General features: G+C 35.5%; 1 protein-coding gene across 1 annotated transcript in view; it reads right to left on the minus strand.

Annotated features, from left to right (window-relative positions):
* The window catches only part of LOC150099417 (NPC intracellular cholesterol transporter 1-like), a 477,548-nt gene that overhangs the window by 339,855 nt on the left and 116,464 nt on the right, over nt 1-21,229 (minus strand). Inside the window, exon 6 of the mRNA XM_090404409.1 lies at nt 10,552-10,660. Within this exon, the coding sequence (XP_090260535.1) occupies nt 10,552-10,660 (109 nt within the window). The remainder of the gene's footprint in view (nt 1-10,551; nt 10,661-21,229) is intronic.

Here is a 21,229-nt window from a genome sequence, read left to right on the forward strand (position 1 = left end):
AAGATATAATATAGAGAAAGCAGCGACATAACAATAGAGCAGCCGGTAGGATTTTGATTGTATAAGGTTTTAAGTAAGCAAAAGGATAGATTCAAGAAACAGTAAATTAATGTATAATAAGATTAAACTGACGATTTAACAATAGACCTTACTATTTAACATTATAGAATTACAATTTAACAGATGACATTTTAGTCCATATGCTATGAGAATGTACAAGAAAATGGCAGTGTTTTAGAAGTTGTTTCACTAAGTCACGCCTCTGGCAAGGTTTCCAAGAAAGTCGAAAGAGGGTATGATAGTATCTAAGGAGTGATCATTGAAGTATTGTAAAAGTTTGCTAAAGGTAAAATCCAGAAATGAGTGGAAGAATATGATACTCTTCAGTGGAGGAGGGGGTGGGGCTGTTGAAAAACTCACTAACAAGTAAAGATAGATAGGTTATTTGTATGATTCTACTGTATCTTGACTGCCATGCACAGATTTGGACAACTGGGTTTCTTAGGGATCAGTAGGTGGTGGAGATGAGGACAGATTGAATAGCTTGTAAAGAGGAAACATGATAAAAACTTATAAGATACTAAAGGGACTCTATAAGATTGACATACAAGAAGTTTTTCAACATATGACAAATAAAGAACTAGGAGGTCATCACCCTTAGAAGTTATAAAGAGTGTTGTTAGTAAGCATGTGTGGACTATTTTAAATGAAATTGTAAATTTTCACTGAACAGATAAAAACAGATGATTACGGCCATTCTTCTACTTGAGGGGGGAAAACCTTTTAGAAACTGTTAGAAACTTTGTGAGAAAAATTCAAAAATTCCAACTTTGGAAAAAAAAAACATTTATAAACTTATATTTGAATTCATGAACAACCCATTCAGTTGAACATTTTGAACCATGTGAACCACACACATATATGAAAAATTCTCAAAGTTGAGAAAGGGAGTCTGAGGTGTGATATAATTAGCAATTTCCTGACATGTTCCCCTTGAGGGAACATGTCAGGAAATTGAGTACTGTGACATGTAGTACTATGATAGTATTACATGATTAAGTTTACATTATCATTAATTTCATAACAACAATTTGCCTCCAAATTAGTCTATTACTTGTCAGCCCTCTAATACTATCGTATCTAATATTTCACACTTCTAAAGCACTTCTGACAGAATCAATCCACTTAAACCTTGGTCCTCCTCTCATTCTCTTTCCTGCCATCTTGGTATTAAATATGTGTTTTGCTAACCTATCCTCACCCATTAATTCTGTTTAAGTGGCAATACTATCTTAGATTAGCTCTACAGGCACATTCTTGAATACTAACATTTTCAAGTTCCTTTCTGATATCTTCATTTTTAATATGATTCTGCAAGTGCATTATTAACCCAACTCTCAGATCCATAACTGAAAACTGGTTTGAACACTGTCTTGTATGCTGCTAATTTTGTATTTTGGCTAATTTCTCTCTTATTCCATATAAATTTATTCAGCTGGCTACTCACCATACCAGCTTTGCTTATTTGCAGATTTAACTTGTCATCTTCACTAAAAACTATACCTAAATAGTCAAAATATTTTACTAGGTCTATAAGCTCTATATTCAGAACAGATGAAGGAATCTATGTTCCTGCTTATTTTCATAGTTTTAGTCTTTTTATTGCTGATTTTCATGTCAAATTTGCTACAGCTGTTATGCAACTCAGCTAGAGAATCCTGGAGACTTACACTACATGTGTTTAGGAGTACAACATAAAGCAAAGAGCAAAGTTTGACATCTATATTTCTAATATCAGCTTAATGCCTAATATTAGAATTATGGAACAATTCCTGATAAATGAAGCATTACATAGAGCAATACAGACTATATATATATTGCTCTATATAACGTTCCATTTTGTAGTGTTTTGAAAAGCTTTTCTCTGGGCAACGTGTTATATGCCTTTTTCAGATCTACAAAATTTAAGTACAGATCCTTGTCATATCCCTCATGATTTCTCAATTATTTGTTGAGAAGTGAAAATCTGATCTTGACAACCTCTATTTGGCGTGAAACTAGCTTGTTCTTCTACAAGTTTCTCTTGCACAATCTTTCCCAACCTCTTTTCAAGTATACCTGCATAAATCTTACTTGGAATACTTACCACAGAAATTCCTCTAAAATTTTCACATTCAGCTTTATTCTTTTTTTTTTTTTTTTTAATAGATGGGTACTATGAGTGCTCTACTCCGATCATTAGTAATTTGACTTTCTGGCCAGATCCTCTGCAAAACCTTTATACCTTCATACTTAAGCATTTCTGGTCAAATAACATTTACTCCAGCTGCATTTCCACATTTCAATTTTTGACGGCTTCTTCTATCTCAACTACTGATATATACTCTTCTTTGCATTCCTCCTGAAAATTTTCTAGTATGGTTCTGTCTTTGTCGTTTCATTTAACAGCAGTCTTTCGAAGTAATTATTACTCTATACATCTAGATATCCTTATCTTGAGTTTTCATGTCACATTTATCATTAACAGCATTCATGGAAACATTTGCAGGAAATGCAAGCAGCAGAAATTGAGTCCACATTCAAAGAGTGAACTGAATCTTGTGCTCCTTTGAGTAAAGTAGGTTTAGGGAGCTCCTGGCACTAACACAAATGTGAGAACAATATTCACAATCTACTGATCAATCTTCAATCTGTATAGAGTTAACAGGTATTTGGAGGTATATTAACAATGCCAAAAAAAGATAAAAACTTAATTTGGGGATGCAAAGAAAGTGATATTTATAATATGTTTACATCAAATAAACACTGCAGGTCAGTTATCCCAAGAAGAAAATCTCTTCTGCTCTAGAGATTTTAATGTTGAAAGTAAATCCTGGAAGAAAAAGGTTCTTTTTTGCAAGAAATAAAAACAGATGTGAGTTTACAACCACAGAAATTCACAAGGCTATCAGAATCCTAAATGGTTTGAAGCTAATGCTGAAAGTTTTTAACTTCATATTAACTATATATTAGTGACTTTTTTCAGTCAACTGAAGATCATTTTGTTTTAATGATGCAATTCATTAAAGTTGACAAGGTAATAAATAAGTAAAACCAAAAAAAAAAAAAAAAGATAAGTCAGTGTATCCTTAATGTGATGTGAAAGGTGCATATAAAACAGATGTAAAAAAATATAAAAATGTATTAAAATTCATAAAATCAGGATTTTAAAATCATATATTATATATGCTTATACATGTTAAATATACTTAACATGTATAATGCATAGCATTATAGTTTTCCTTATGTTTCCAAGACAGCCTTCCTACAGATAGTAGGAAGCAGTATTTCATCGTAGCAGTTGAATACAGGTGGTATGACAACACGACATGAACTCGGTGACTTCAAGAGAGGTGTCATCGTGGGCTGTCACATTGGTGGCATGTCCATATGAGCAAATTGCTGCTCAACTGCAACATCCAAAATCAATGGTTGATGATGTGATCAACAAATGGAGATGTTCTGGCATCATTAGTGCAGGAAAACACCCAGTGTGGCTGCCGAAAATGACTGACAGGGACAGGAGGGTGTTAAAACAGGTGGCACACAAAAACTGGCTACAATCGGCACAGACCATTTGTGATGAGTTCCAAAGCACTAGTAACACCATAGTGAGCCCTAATACTGTATAAAAAAGAACTCCATTTATTGGGTTTCCATGGAAGAGTAGCGGCACGCAAGCCGAGCATCACAACAATGAACAAGGCAGCTCATCTGGCCTGGTGCAAAGAACATGTGAACTGGACAACTGACCAGTGGAAAACGGTGCTGTGCAGTGATAAATCAAGGCTCATCTGTTTCCAGTCTGATGGCAGGGTGTGGAGGCAGCCTGGCAAATGCATGTTACCACAGTGTGTTGTACCCACAGTAAAGTTTAGTTGTGGAGGAGTAATGGTGTGGGGGTACATTCAGCTGGTTTGGAGTGGGACCACTGGCTGTTATCTGTAGTTCCATGAAGGCAGCTCAGTACCTTGATATTCTGGATAAATAATCAGGTGCTGCATATACTGTGCAGTTTTTATGGAACAAACCCATGTTTCTATCAAGATGACAATGCCCATGACACAAAGCTGCAGCTGTTATGGAATAGAATGAAGAGATGGGTGTACTACCATTACCTACACAGATTCCTGACCTCAACCCCATTGTACACCTGTGGGACAAATTGGAGTGGCAATTGAGATCCAGAGCAGCATGCCCTCAATCTATAGCTGAACTTAGTACTGCTTTGATGGAGGAATGGAGACAAATTCCATCTGATGTCTGCCACACATTGGTGGAAAGTCTCCCTCAATAGGTGCAGAAGGTGATCAAAGCCAAAGATGGACATACTCGATATTAGGATTTGCCTGCTGGTATCAACTGTAAATTGCTAAAATGCCCGGAAAATTATTGGTAGATAGTGTACATGCCCATAAAGATGAGTGCCTTGCATTATGGAATATTAAGGCAATTGATGCGAAGTCATTAGTCTCTATATACCAGTAGCCCAGTCATGAAGTTACTTCATGCGTAAACTTTGCTTATGCTTGGATAAAGGATGAAACCAAGAATATAATTTCTTGGCATCTTCACTTTAAACTACCTTAAGCAGTATGTAACAGAGGTCACACATGAATTGAGGGCCTTGGGTTTGATTATCTCATCACAAGATATTGTTGTAAATGAAGTGTCACATCTTCCTCCAGTTGGTGAAAGTGACCATGAGATCATCACTTGGATAGTGGCCAGCCATATCAGGACTTTTGTGAGAGAGGGTTATATATCAGGAACTGTGGGGCAGGTGACTGAAGCTCAGGAAGTGGCTTGCAGTGATATCATGGAACGAGGAACTGCATGAGAACAAAATCAATGCTGCTTGGTTTCTACTCAGGAAGTATCTGACAGAGGCAATGACTGAGTGTATTCCAAAGGGTCAGGAGATTAAATAAGGTAAGTGTAAAATGAATGAATGAAGAGGTATCCATTTTACACCTGAAGAAGTGAAACATGCAATCTGGAAGAAAAATGCAATGTGGAGGCAGAACAAGATGAATGGCGATAAGCAATTACATGAGGAGTACAAAGAGAAAGCAAGGAAGGTGACTCTCTCTCAGTAAGGGTAGCAAAAGTGAGGTATTTGCAGCAGTCTAGTGTACTATCTAACAACTAACCTACAGAAAATGCTTCACTGCTACACTTTCAAATGGAGGAGAAATAGCTGTTTAGTTAATTAGTGTGTTGAGCATGATTAAAAACCCATTACCTGCACTGTATGTGAGGAAGAAAGGTGGGACAGAAACCAACAACCTTACTATAGAGATGAAACATGGAATAGCCACTTCACACATGCACTAAGCAGGTGGTAGCATTTCATAGGGTAATGAAAGGCTACTACCTAGAGGTTTAGATGGCATTTCCTTCAACTAGGGAAGTTATGATTATATGGCAACAGTACTTGCCTTGCCGGAGTCCTATTTGTGGAAACAAGTCATGGAAAGGTGAACTGCCTTTTCTGGTTAACATCAAGCATTTTAAGAATATTTTTGATGCACTACCATAAATGAAAGAACAAGTATTTTAAGGCTGGGAAATTCGAGATTTATATAGTGAAATTGTATAGATGAGACTCGTCTTATTATTTTCTGTCAAGTGCCTTGACAGAAAAATCAAAGTGTTTTTTAAGCTAAGAAGGAGGTGATGTACTTGCAAAGGAAGGCAAGAAATATAAACCAAAGAAGATAAATTCATCTTGGAGATATCAGTATTATCAAAGGTAAGAAGAAACACTTTGATGAAAGAATTATGGTTTTCAGTATATCACTTTTTTTTGAAAAATGAAAATCCCATACATGAAAAGATGTTCAAGCCTATAATACATTAGCCCTGTGGAGAAGTAAAAAGTTGAAGAGAAATAAGAAGAAACTGGTGATAGATTTGTGATTTATACTCTTTTGGAATAGTATTCCCTACATAAGAGGGATGACTGTTCCAAATGATAGCAATGGAAGAAATGAAAGGAAAGAAAAATTTGTTCTGTTAAATGGGAAATTCAATTGCCAAGGAGAATAGCTATTTTAGACATTGTTATAAATGATGTATAGGAAAGTACTGGAATTAATGCCAATTTTAATTAACAGTGACCATTGGTATACATCTGTACCTTGATTTACACTGGAGTTTTGGTTTTAAGATGGTGGCATATATCAAATCAGCATAAATGAAACTTTATAATGTATTTTAATGAGATGCATTCTGGCCTCAGTCATCAATTACTGAAACACTCTTCTGCTTTATGCAGACAGATGACTATAGTTTTACATTTCATGAAGCACACTCTCCAAAAAAAAAAAGAGTTAAACAGTCTGTGGCTAGTTTATATCCAGAAGCATGTTTCTCTTTATTAGAGAGGAAAGTTCTTGAGGGCATCTTCCAATAAAGGCAGGTCTCATCCACAATGACAAGACTTGGGAGGTGGGCACCATCCTCTATGAGTCATCTGAAAGTTCTCAGGACTGGTAGCCTCACCTGTTATTTTAATACTGTAAATTTCAGTTCTCTATTTGAAATTATCAAGCCAGTTGCTTGTCTTTTAGCTCAGGAAACAAAGGCTTCAAAGGTGTGAAAGGAATGCTTTATTTAATTTATCAACCCACCAACTTTCATTTTTCCCATCACAGGAACACATGTAACTGAAGTTGTAGTAGTTTTCCTTCTTGCAGTTTCCATTGTCTTTTCAATTTCATAAGCATTGGTGGTACAGCAGAAGGAAGAGCAATACATAGCTCTCTATAAACAGTAGGGAGCTACATAAAATACAAAAAATGTGAAATTAATAAAGATAGAGGAAAAAAATCCTAAACATCTTTTTGTTGCTAGGAGCCACATTAAAAAATATTACAAATGCACAATACTTTAACATTGTGCATTGTACAAAATAAACCTCAATAATGCATACATACCAGCCAATGAATTAGAAACTTAATACTATGTTGGATCGCCTTTAGTTAGAATTGCAGCACATATGTGGTTTGGCATAGATTTCACAGGGTATTGGATTGTATCTACAACATATCAGGCACTCACCAGACAGTCCTTTAACTGGCTCAAATTTGATGGAAGGGGACTTTGACTTTGAACATATTAGAAAAACAGGATCTGTTTTTCTAATATGTTCCACACATTCCCAATAGGGTTCAGATCCAGGCTTTTTTGGTGACCAGGGAAGATGGTGGAAATTGCTGTCATGATCACTGAACCACTGCTGAACAATTATTGTGCGATGGACAGTAGCACTGTTGTCCATGAAACCATCGTCATCTGCTGAATAAAAAGTCAACATTGCAGGATGGAGTTGATGATTGGCAACAATGTTCAGATATTCCTTGGAGGACACCTGACCTTCCAGCAATATTCAGGGACCCATTCCATACCAACAAATTTGTCAGAGTATGATTTTTTTTTTTTTTTTTTTTTAGTTTTCCAGTGTCCAGTCCTGGTGTTCTAGACACCACTGTAGATGAATTTTCTGGTTCTTTGACGAAATCAGTAGTTTCAATATAGGCATGAGACTGCCAATACCGATCCTCTTCAATTCCTTGTATATGTTCAGTGAGACATGGGTCGGTTACAGTCATTAAATGCCTCAGTCAACTGTTGCACACATAAAGTTCGGTTGCCCATACCAACCTTCTAAAACAACCCTGATTTCATTCCTGACATACTGTCTTGAGACCATAACCCACACTACTTGTCTCTCTGACAAGTAGTGTGGGTTATTTTTCCACTGACTAAACACCTGAGATGCCATAAATCAGCAGATTTATGGCATCTCAGGTGTTTCTCACCTTGTTATTGCCTCGTTTTTCACCTTTTGAGAAACCATGCAGTTCTGCTGTTTTTAAAATTGTGGCTTCAGCCAGATGGGCACCCACAATAACCCTTTATCAAACTACAAAAGATCCTTTGTTTTTCCCATTGTGATCAACACTACTGACGATTACTGACCAGCAGCATTTTTCAACAGTTGCTCAGAACTCGTGGTGATGCACGTAACCAAGTATTTTGCATATACATTGCATAAGTGACGTTTACATATATCTGCATAAAGGTTTCTAATTCAGTGGCCAGTATATGACAAATATTATAAAGGCAGTACCGGTAACTCTCGTTATATAAGAGGGGTTGTGTTCTCGAGAACAAAAACATGTAAAGCGGGAGGCTTATTAACATGAGATAATAGAAGTTGCATTCCCAAATGAGTGAGATTCCAATCTTGAAAGTAATTTAAATAAAAAATGCAACTATTTTTCATACATATTAAGGCATAAGAGTAGTAAAGAAAACAAATAGTAGTTCTTTATTTTCAAGAGTAACACATCACGACCACATCTTTTTTAGCTGGCAGTTTACATCAGAAACCTGCTTTGTTAGTATGGGATCAGTTCAAATGCCATAAAACCTAAGCTGTTTTATGAACTTCATAATATGAACACAAAAATAGCTGTAATCCCAGGAGGAATCACCTCCATGCTTCACCCTTTAGATGTATCACTACCCAAACCATGTACATGAAAGATTTATGAGGGAACAATGGGTCAATTGGATGGAATCTCCAAATTCTGAAACATCTGCAGGTGAAGAAAGAAGGCCACAATTTCAAAGGTTTGTGAATCGGTAAAGAGTTCATGGAACGAAGTGAAATCCAAAATTTTTATAAAATCTTTTCAAAAATGTGGCATTAATAATTCTCTTGATGGTACTTTAAGAGAGAGATGACTGTTTTTGATTAAGAATCAAGTTAAGAAAAGTTTGATAGTGAAGATGAATAAAGATTTGAAAAGAAGATTAATGAAATTTATAAAAATCATTTTGTTTATATGTTAGATTTTTTAATGATTTGATGCTTTTTTAAGAATAACTGTTTTGATCCAATAAACCAATAATACATATATTAAAATTTAAAGGAAAAATATATATATTTACATGAAAAATTTGATGCATAATTCGTGCATCTTATACTGCGAAGAAATTTTTTTTTTCAAAAATTCGACATGAAAATTGCTATGCGTTCAATACAACCGTGCATCTTATAAAGTGAATAATATGGTAAATAGCCAATACTGAATACAATATAGTAATCTCCTAGAGAAGCCCCCAGTACTCAGTCTACCCAGTAGTGGTGCACAGTATTTTTTTTTTTTTTAGGACAGGGGAGTCTGAAAAAGAAACTGTCAAGTTAATTGCATAATATGAATGACAAATGCTATATAGGTCCCAATAAACCATCCTTTGTCCTTTCTTCATTACAGATTTTAGCATGATATAAAAACTGTTTCCATAAAAATAAGTAAATCTGAATATGAACTCTATGAATATCTTATGAATCTTTGAATATGATAAAAAGTCAAACTACCAATTTGTGCAATCTTTATAGAAGGTATTAACCGATTTGAATTAAAGCATACTGTAAATGAAATCCTGAAACTACCCAAAGATTGCTATTAATGCATGAAATCAGTGACAGCAAATTATTATTTTCTGTATATAAATCAAAGATGGTGTCTTCCTCTTGTGAAGAAAAAATAAGAACATAGCTTGAAATAGAAAATAAATAACAGAGGTGCACAGATATCTTTATCGTTTTAAGTGCTTAATTGCATATTTCAACAACTTTCAAATACTATTATGCAGTGGTAGAAGGGTGCCAGTTTATTCTATAAGCCAGGGTCAGAAAAGAAAACTGTAAAACAGAAATATGGAGATTGCAATTAAGAATTTTATCAAATTAAACTATTTAAAAAAACAGTGCAGCACTAAATTCTATGTAATGATTGCTCATAAGTAATAGCTACACATTGAGTAAGGCAATGGGTGACAATAGCTGAGCTCCAATTGTGCTGAAATCACACAAACATGGAATCCTAGGATAATACCTTGCTGGAAGTCTGTTAACATTACACCATACTCATTTCCAGTATTACAGATTGCAACAATAATTTTGCATGCATCTCTTATCTTGATTCCCTGCCGTGCCATGTGGTCTCATTGGTATGCAGTAACTGGTGGGAAAAAAAAAAAAGTTGAATTGCCAACCACTGTTCAAGTAGGTTTTGTGGCAGATATTTTCAATTATAAAATGATTAAAGAGGAAGACAAATCTGGTACTGTCAATCTATTTTGAATTCTCTGCATTACAGAGCTTTCTGCACTTTTTTCTGGCAATGAACATTAAATAATCATTATGAAAAATGCTTATGAGTATACATGAATTTTCAGAATGTTATATAATACATGGATGACATTAATTACAGTAATATAAATTAAGATAATCGGATCCAAAACTGAACCTCTGCAAGTATATGCAAACATGTATTCAGATTCAAAATTTCATTATATCACACATTAAAAAATAAATATCATTAAAAAAAAAAAAAACACTAAAAATCTCTCTCTCAAAAATGCTGTGTGTGCGTGTAATGCATGCATGCACACACGATATGAAATAGTCAATTTTATTATTCAGTCACTTACCTGAAGTAAAAAATCTTGCTTAAATATGTGGTTATATGTTTCATTATCATAATGAACTGGTGATGCATGGGAAGAAGTAATAATAACTTGTTCTGTTCTATAAAAAGGGCTGAAAAGATAAAATATGTGCATAACATAATTTGTGAAAAGCAGTTTTCTGAAGATCATGTTTCATATATTGCATTTAAAGGCTTTTTTAATAAATGCATTATTATTACAATAACATTCCATTACATGAAGAGCACTTTCAATTAGCAAGTCAGCTTATTCTGTCCTCATCCCATTTATGATTATTATTATTTGCCAGGGAGTCCAAAGACTCATCAAGGGCACCTACTCCACAGCTCTCTGCCTCCACCACTCAACCTCATCCACCAACCGCATCATCTACACCAACGCCTTCTACTATCCACCACCACCACCACTAGTATTTTCACAGACAATCACAAACATCCATGCCCATGGTGGGATTCGAACCCGCAGCCTTTTGGCTGGAGAGCAAACATGCTAACCACTCAGCCAACCAGGCTGGCAATGTATCCTAATTTAATAAAGTTTATAACTATATTAGATATCTCTATCTCCATGGTATAATTTGTGTCTGTGCTTCATTCCCTTCACACTCTCTCTCTCTCTCTCTCTCTCTGAAAAGGGAACACATAAGGAACAAGAAAAATCATATTCAAATCATGACAGTAACTATAATATGATGTTAAATGTAGCTCTTACTAATATTTCAATAGGATCTGAACTCAATGATTTCCTTTAGTAGGCAATATATAATGAACTTGCTTAGTCTGTTTTGTCAAGCAGTTAATGATTATCTTAATGATTATTACAGCTTATGATATTACTATCTAAATAGTCATCTTTTATTAAACAGCATTTCTCAACTGGAAATGAACTCCTAGTTCATAGATTTAGGGCTAGACATTAAATCACAAATCAAGAACAAATTTCAGTAATCAAGAATAAATCTTAGATTACTGCTCTTTTGAAACTACTTTTAAAAGAGCAATAATCTAAGATTTGCTTTTTTTTTACCCCTATAACTTTCAAGTTTCTAAAACAGGGAGAAACATACAGTGCTGTAGCTGAATTAAAGATCAGATAAGCCAGAAAGACTCCTCTCAAAACCAAAAACATGCACGTCTCCAATGAGCTGCCAAAATAATACTTGAAATTCCAAAGGTTGTGATAGTATAACAGGAAATGTTTTGTTTTTATGAATCTTTAGTACAGAGAGCTAATGCTGAGGAATCTAAGGATAGAAGTACATTATATTTATTAATTTGTCTACCCACTTTGTGTGTTTTCTAGTCTTTTGGATAGAGGCAATAATAAATCCAAGTTTCAGGAAGGAGGAAAAAAAAACAAAAAAACTTGCCCTTATTTGACTGGTCAACTCAAAATCTCATATGATGGAATTTGAATCCAGCCTCCCCCCCCCCCCCGCCCCAAATGAGGGTGTGTTATCTCATCCGATGAAGTTTCTAGAGTACAATTTTTTAGGACTATCCTATTAATCAAAATTAAGTGGATATTGAATACCACATTATTTCTTAGCCGAATAAGAAACTCAAAGATAAGAAATCTAATCTAAGAGTGTCATGCCAAATACAGAAAACTATATAAAAAATATTTTATATATAGTTTTCTATATTCGGCATGAAACTTTTAGATTAGATTTCCTATCTTTGAGTTTCTTATTTGGCTAAGAAATAATGTGGTATTCAATATCCACTTAATTTTGAATAATTTTACTTCACCAAAGTGCAGCCTGTTGGCTCTTATTTCAGTAACTATCCTATTAAGTTTCCAATGGAGTTCATAAAAATCCATAATGATCTATAAAATTTTATCGACCACTATGCCTCAGTGAGATTTAAATCCCATTTACTTTGGTATCAATGAGTAGCAAAGCAAATATCACCTAATCATCCACCAGGATAGTCAGCTATTATTGGCAGCAAAATTTTTAAAATATACTAATAATATTATTAAATGAATATTAATATTGGCAAGAAAAACACATAAAAAAGTAACATAATTTAATAAATCAATGGCTAGTTTTGTACAATGCTATTGTGTACTTCTTTAGATTGATAAAATAAAATAAAGAGGGTATTAACATGAAGATTCCTAAATAACAAATAGTCATTTTTTAAATTCACTCAACATGAAACAGACATTGAATGCAAAAACAAGATTATTATTATTATATCACACCTCCAGGGAGTCCAAAGACTCATCGAGGGAGGGCATCAACTCTACAACTCTTCGTCTCACTACTCCACTATATATCTCTTATGTATGCTGCCAAGAGATCATTTAACATTCAGGCCCTGGTTTTTATTAGACTGGGTCAGACATCATACTATCTCACTAGCCTCTTTAAATTTGTGTGCATAAGTATTAAATTCTATGTATGGTATTTTTTGTGATTTGCCAATTAACTTGATAGTTTTCGGTGGTAACATGAAAGGCCAATCTGGATTTAGGCACTTGTTTTTTTCACATCTCTGACATATTCTTTTTGATACATTTCTCCAGAACATTCTGTCTGTCCAACATAATGAATACTGCAATTGCAATAGATTTTATAAACCTCTGGTCTCTTCATGAGTTGATGTGCTGTTTAGATTATCTTAACATTGCGAAGATTTTTTGTACAGGTCTAAAGGCAACTTTTAAGTTATATTATGGTTGTTTGCCGATATTAATTTAATAATAATGAATACTACAAACCATGGGAACATAAACTCCAAATATACTAATAATCCAAGAAAATCATTGTTCTCCTTATATAGGTGTTTCTCAAACTTCACATGAAAATGACAACTGAAAGATGTAATACATGCAAACTTTATAGTCTAGAAATGAAATCAGCCAATTTATACACTGTTGTGGTTGTGAAGCATAGGACTGATCTGATCAATAAGCAACAATATAAAAATAATATTATTCTCAGAGAAGTATTATTCAGTATCCAATTCCTGCTATTGCTGCTGTATCGTGGAACAGGTTTCCTTCTTATGTGTTCCCAGGTGTAAATATTCAAGATGTGCTAGGTGTGAGGTGCTCATCCACTGAATAGCAATATCACCAATATTATATTTTTGCATTTATTCCCATTAAAGAATCCCCTAATTGTTTCCAGACTTCATGTGATCCCTAAAAGTAAACACAATAGACTAATGCTTCATGAAGAATACACTTTTTGATGCGTAACACTGCATCACATTCATGTTAATAACTCAGGTGTATATTCAAAATACATACACCTTTCAAGTCCTTTGAAAAGATGTACAGATGGTGCAGTGGGTCAAATTCTTAGTGTTCTAGTAGTTTTAAATTGCTCAAAAGGCAAGGCAGGGTGAACTCTGAGACAATAGCACCTAGAAGCTGTGATTGGTTATTGTGTCAACTAATCCAATTGAATGTTGTCATTTGTCATGAGTTGCTGTTTTTGTTTACTGAGTTTCATCTGTTTTGCATGCATGAAGTGTGAACTGACATAGTAGGAAAGTTTTTATATTATTATTATTACACCCTCCATGGAGTCAGCAGCTCATTGTGGGAGGTTCATTCAACTGACAACTTGAAGAATTTTATAGAATCTTAAAATCCTCAGCACTCCTTGCATTAACAACACATTCTGGTAATGCATTCCATTCACTGACAATTCACCATGTAAAAAATCTTCTCCTCAGACCCTTCTTTACCACACTTTACATAACTTACAAGGATGATCTCTGGTTCTTCCCCTCTCACACCTTCTACTCTTTTTATAATCCCTTCTGAATTAATCTGATAAAATTCTCTCACCAACTTAAATGTCTCTATCATATCACCTCTCTTCCTCCTAAACTCTGCAATCCAGATTCTAAAGTCCTGATATTATCTTAGTCACTTGCCTCTGGACCCTCCCCCTATATATAATACAGACAAGTTTTTAATATATAATTTTTGATAAATTTATAACTTTTTTGCCCATATTTACAATGGGAAACAGTATTGTAGTTGAAGGAGGTAAGCTATGTCCTTCTCGTCCAAATTTTACACCTTTGAGTAACTCAAATATACCAACCAAATACGGCATTCTCCTTCATTATTGTTTTCTAATATACAGTATCTTAAAACAAACACATTGTCCCCCACTCTACACAGATTTGGTTACAATTAATTGATAAATTAAAATATTCAAAGTTATCCTATAATTAATTGCATTAGACCAAGTAAAAGTGCTATACACTCTTAAAACTTTCATACATCAATAAAAATGCAATCATACGGTCAAATTGACGTGAATTTTGTAGCGTGGGTTACATAAGCCATGAAAGCACACCTAATTGAAATAGGCACATGACACCATTGATGTTTACCAAAGAAAACAATATATAGCTATTAAATCAAATGTAAACAAGTTTCTCTTTTCCCAAAATACTATTCATACACAGTACTACTAATGTACTATAGGTTGATTAACCAACCTCTCGTGTATGGGCTCAACATAAAAAAGCAGCAATATCATACTTTCATTTGTACATACAGTATATGCTAGAAAATATTCTAGTAGCAAGGCTTATACGTTGGTCATACATAACTGGTAATTAGCTTACGGAATTAACAACACATATGAAGGATGTTAATTAAAGGCAACTTTAATGAAGTTGCCTTTATTCAATATCCTTCATATGCATTGTTAATTCCGTAAGCTAATTACCAGCTAGAAAACATGTTTTTAAATTAAAGTATAGTGTGGCTTTTTATCTGAAATTGTGCTGCAGTTGTGCATCGGTTAGATACAAGTGTCCTTCAGTGATGTTATTGTTTGAAACTCTGATATATATACTGTGTTTTCGCTGCTGTTTGTTTCACTACTTCAGCATCTAAAGATGGCATCCAACAAGAAACGTAGGTTAGCGGCTTGGAGGTCTTCTACATGAAAGTTTGACTCAGCATTAGATTTTTCGCAATGGATGCATTGCGGAAGCTGCTACATATATGCGCCAAAGAATGTGATCTGTGGACTGTTTGGCTAAATGAGAAGAATGAAAACATCGACGCATGTGAAAAGTGTCGGGATAGGCTGGAGCATTCAGGAATGGAAGCAGACATCGGGACCGTAGCGGAAGAACTTCGGCAGGAGTTCATGAAAATGACCTCTATCTTCTGCAAGAGGAACTGGAAGTCCTCAGTAAGGAGGTACTGGAAATTAAAACTGAGTTAAATGTGTTGAAAAGAGAAATTTGGACTATGGAGATTACTTTAGCTGAAGTAACTAGAACAGGATTACGTATGGGAGAGTCTTTGGGGATTGACGAAGAAATAAATAGTGTAGGAGTGATTGGGAATCAACAGAATGAAAGCACAAGAGGTCTAGAAGAAACGAGACGTTGTGAGAGTGAGGGAGCAAGTAAAAGAGCATTGAGTAATGAAACTGGGAGGGTCATGCTGAATAGCGTAGAAAATGAGGCCATAAGTGATGCTTGTTTGGATGTGAATGAAGTTATGAGTGGTGATCCTATGATTAAGGGTATGGAAAGCGGTATGCCTGAGGAGTGCTTGGTTGGTGGGACAATAGAGAGAGTGGCTTTAGCAATAAAGAGAGGGCATGATACAGAAAAGATGATAGTTATGGTGGGTACAAATGACCTGAGTGGCAGTATAAATCGGGTAGCAAAAGATTTAAGAACATTGTTAGATATTGTGAAGAAGAAAAGTGTCAATGGGAGGATAGTGTGTGCTGCCTCGTTTTGACAATTATGAGTTAAGTAGGCAAGCGACGATAATAAATGATATGATTGCAAGAATGTGCAAAAAAAGAGGTCTGGAATTTGCTGATGTCTGGAGTGTGTTTGAAGGAAAAAGACAGCTGTATGCAAAAGATGGGTTGCATCTGAATATGGAAGTAAGCGATTGAAGAAGTTACTGTTTTCTAAACAAGTTGAAGTAAGGTTGAGTGTAAGAGGGAGAAACTTAAGCAGTGATTGTAAATTTGTTGATCCTTATTCGCAGAATAGAGGGGATAAAAATTGGCATGAGACTACTGAAATCAGTAACATGTACATCAGTTCTAAAGCTGGTACGAGAACTAAAGGGAATCTGCAATTTTTGTATACCGATGCAAGAAGCATTTGAAATAAGAGGGAAGAATTTTTGGCATTGAGCAGTGAAATCTCACCAAAAGTTGTAGGTATTAGTGAAACTTGGCTGTCAGCAGAAGATGTGATCACTGGAATTGAATGTGATGGGTACAGTATTATCAGGGAAGACAGAGAAGATAGAATTTGGGGGGGAGGGAGGGAGTATTGTTGATGATAGCTGATGAGTTGCAGCCAAAAAAAGTAGTATATCAAGTTGATAGACGTGTGAATGAGAGTTCATTTGAGGCAGTCTGGTGTGAAATAGTAACAGACACAACCAATACAGTTGGTTGCTGCTATAGGACAGGGGGTAATGGGGTGATATTGAATTCATGCATCAGCAGATTAGTGCAATGAGTGCAGGGGTTAGTGATTATTATGGGGGATTTTAATTATGGTGATATAAATTGGAAGGAGGAAATATCATGTGGCAAAAAGGAAATGGAATTCATATATCTTCTACGAGATAATTACTTGAAACAGCACATGACATGTGGTGTGAGAATGTTGGACCTGGTCATTGGTTCAGAGGATATATGCATAAGTAAGGTGTCCTCATTACCTCCAATTGGTGAGAGCGATCATGTGGTATTGACTTGGAAGATTGCAAAATTTGTGGATTTCTCTCTTAAGAAAGGGTATATATGGAACTACAGGTTAGGCAATTATAACAAGCTTCGGAGTGAGCTTGCAGCCATCCCACGGCAGAACATATTGCAGAGAAAAGATGTTAGCAGGGCATGGGATAAAATCAGCTGGTATTTGAGGAAGACAATATCAGATTGTGTCCCCATGGTCAGGAAGACAAACAAGATAGGTGTTAGATGGATGAGCAGTAGTACCAAGCTTGATCTGCAAAAAAAGAAAATGTTATGGAGAATTTACAAGGAGAAAGGCGATCAGTACACCCATGAATAGTACAAGGCTCACGCTAGGAAGGTTACCAGCATAGTAAGAAAAGCTAAATCAGATTATGAGAAGACCTTAGCCAAGGAGATCAAGGGTAATCCCAAAGAGTTCTTCCGCTATATGGCAAGTAAAAGGAAGAATGACTTCGGAAGGATAACTTTAGTGGGTGCTGATAGTATTGAGGTGATAAATTCAGATGTAACAGTAGAGTTACTGAGTGATCACTTTTGAAAAGTCTATCGCCCAAATGCGGATATCTCTGTAGCAATAACTAATGTGAGAATTGAAGTTAAGAAATCAGAAGTACTTAGTATATTGCAGAATTTAAATGCAAACACTGCTGTAGGTTTAGATGGAATATCAGCTCGGGTGTTATGTGAATGTGCAAAGGAATTGTCAATGCCTCTTACTTGGTTATTTAACTTAAGTTTGAACTCTGGTATGGTTCCTAGGGGAGTGGAAGGCAAAGTAGTTCCTTTGCATAAAGGTGGCTCTAAAACTGCGGTAGTTAATTACAGATCGATCATCATCTTGGGAGTGGTGGTAAAAGTATTGGAAAAGTTGGTTAAAGACAAAATTCAAGAATGGGTGGATCAGGATATGATACTCTATAGGGGCCAACATGGTTTTGTTAAAGGTCAATCCTGCCTTAGCAATTTATTAACTTTTTATAACAGAATGACATCTGAGTTGGACAAAGGAAATGGCTACACAGTGATACTTCTGGATTTTGCTAAGGCTTTTGACAGGATACCCCATGGAATACTGTTGTGCAAATTGGAGCAGTTGGGGATGGATACTAAACTGGTGATATGGATAGGAGAATGGCTCAGGGAGAGATACCAGAAGGTGGTGTATGGAGGAGCAGAGTCCAGGATGAGGCAGGTGACCAGTGGTGTGCCTCGGAGCTCTGTGCTTTGGGCCATCATTGTTTAATTTGTACATAAATGATATAGGAATTGGCTTGAAGGGAGATATTCAGTTGTTTGCTGATGATAGCAAAGTTGGGTAGCGCAATAAAAAATCACGCTGATATTGAAAGTTTGCAGGATAATTTAAACAAACTGGCAAAATGGGCAAAAGGTAATGGATGTCAGTTCAATGTGGAAAAGTGTAAAGTTATGCATTTTGGGATTAAAAGATTACCAGCTGTATGCTACATTGACGGAATGGTACTCAAAGAGATTGATGAGGCTAGGGACTCAGGGGGTGTTGGTGGATAGGGAGATGATGTTCAGGGGACACATTGCTAAGGTTTGCAAGATTACACATAGGATTATTGGTTATTGAGGAACACGCTAACATCCAGAGATAAAGAAGTTATTATTTCCCTTTATAAAGCACTGATACTTCCACATTTAGATTACTGTGCTCAGGTGTGGTCACCTGGATTCCTTGGAGATGAGGAGGTTGTGGAGAGGGTTCAGAGGAGAGTGACTAAGTTGGTAAGTGATGTAAAAAATGCTCCCTACATTGATAGATTGAGAGCTTGTGGATTGCAGAGGTTGGTTGATAGGTGGAGAAGAGGGGATATGATAGAAATATTTAAATTACTAAAAGGATTTTATAAGATTGATGCAGGGGAAATGTTTCAGCTGTGTGATAGTGATGGAAGGTCATCCCTGGAAATTAAGGAAAAGTGTGGTTAACAAGGGTGTGAGAACGAGATTTTTTGCCTGGAGGGTGGTGAATGAATGGAATTTATTGCCTAACTCAGTTGTGAGTTCTTCATCTGTAAATGAATTCGAGAAGAGATATGATAGATATTGTTTTGCTAGTTTGGGTCTCCCACGATGAGTCTACTGACTCCATGGAGATACATGTAATAATAATATATGATTCGGTATCTCTCTCTCTCTCTCTATATATATATATAAATATACTGAACTAAATAATACATCCACAAAATTTGAACAACCAAAACACACTGGTACAATAAGTAGGAAAGGATTAGATAACTTGGAAATCCTGCTCAAGAAACCAGTCTTTTTTTAAGCACAAATTGCTTAAAAAAAGTCTTTGGTAAGCACAGTGATGGTGGTGGTATTATGCTGGGGGAAAAAACATCCATTCCAGTAATTTAAATTCCATTGATTTAAGAGATGTTAGTGCTATGACATTATATCATTTTGTGTTGCATTTGGTAATATATTTAGATAGATTTAGTACTACATTTGTCTGATTTGTCTGAATTTAGTTTATTTCCGTTTGGCATATATCACCATTTTAATTTCAGCAATATATATAGATATTATATGAGCTATCCATCTCACTAGTTGGTTATCTAATCATGTGTTTCAATTTAGCTACTAGTTTGTCATGTAGCAATCTATCAAAGGCCTCTGAAAAATCCAAGTACACCACTGAATATGCATCCCCTTTATATCAAGTGAATTAGATTAGACACTCCATCCACAATCACATCCTTCGATGATATAACCAGATCTAAAGCTGTTAACCCTCATGTGCCCTCTATCACATATTGTCTAAGACTGTTGTCCCTTAATCACGCTACCGGCCAGGATGTATACATATGTCCAAGTTGTTATGAATGCGAAGTGCATATTAAAATTGTAATACCATTGATATTACATTGAAATATATGATGGATACAAAGCTTTTGAGGATACATATTTGATCCATAATGACAGGTAAGGTGGTTAATAATTCAAGAAATTCATTCTCCTTATTCCCTGAAAACATGACCTCCCCCCCCCCCTCCTATAACAAACATGCAGACCATCATAAAGAATACTGCTAAAGAATACTTCTGAATCCTAGTCCTCACCAACTTCTAACACCACCAGGCACACAAACTGGCCTATAATTGGCCTCAGTCTTATTCCCTCCCCCAAAAAAAAGTGGAACAATTTTTCCCACCTTCCATTCCTTTGGGACTTGCCCTGTTGCAAAAATCATGTTAAACAGATGCGCCAAAGTTCCATTAATTCCATAGAGCATTTGCTCAAGATGTGGTGATAAACTTCTTGTAGATAAACTTATACACTGGTGATACATAACTGTCAATTTTTAGGAAAAGACAACATATACTGTTATATTAATTAAAAAACTTTAATTAATTAATACTTCCTATATTTCGGTAATGTTACATTACCGTCTTCAGGGAACATAAAATTAATGATATGTGCATGCAGGCACTAACACTGAACAAATATGGCTGAAGACAACAACTGAAGTCAGTAATAGAGTCCTAAAAGGTGTCACCTAGTGGGCTAAATTGGGTAGTAGTCTTGGCTATTAGGAATAATCTCTCATATTTATACTTGCTGCAGTGTAGTAAGGTAGCATTCTTCCAGCATATTTTGTGGCAGGTGTCCAAAGCATGGTCAGCAAGTCTTGAGTAGCTGTATTGGTGGAAATGGATATAATTCTCCAGATATCCTGATATTAGCTGTCCTGCCCGTTTGGCTGTAGTAAGATAGTTTGCCAGGTCCCTTGCAACTACAAGGGACCTGGTATACTCCAGGTAGATCTAAGGGAAGTGGCTGGTCCTTGGGAGTAAGAGATGCCAATTTTTTATATGGTTTATAACAAGTTGTCAAGTCATATTTTTTTAGGATTTTTGTTAGCTTTTCAGAAGTACCCCGAATATAAGAAAT

The sequence above is a fragment of the Typopeltis vanoorti genome, chromosome 14, assembly GCF_054136105.1.
Source record: "Typopeltis vanoorti isolate ZY-2024b chromosome 14, IOZ_Tvanoo_1.0, whole genome shotgun sequence".
NCBI lineage: Eukaryota > Metazoa > Arthropoda > Arachnida > Uropygi > Thelyphonidae > Typopeltis > Typopeltis vanoorti.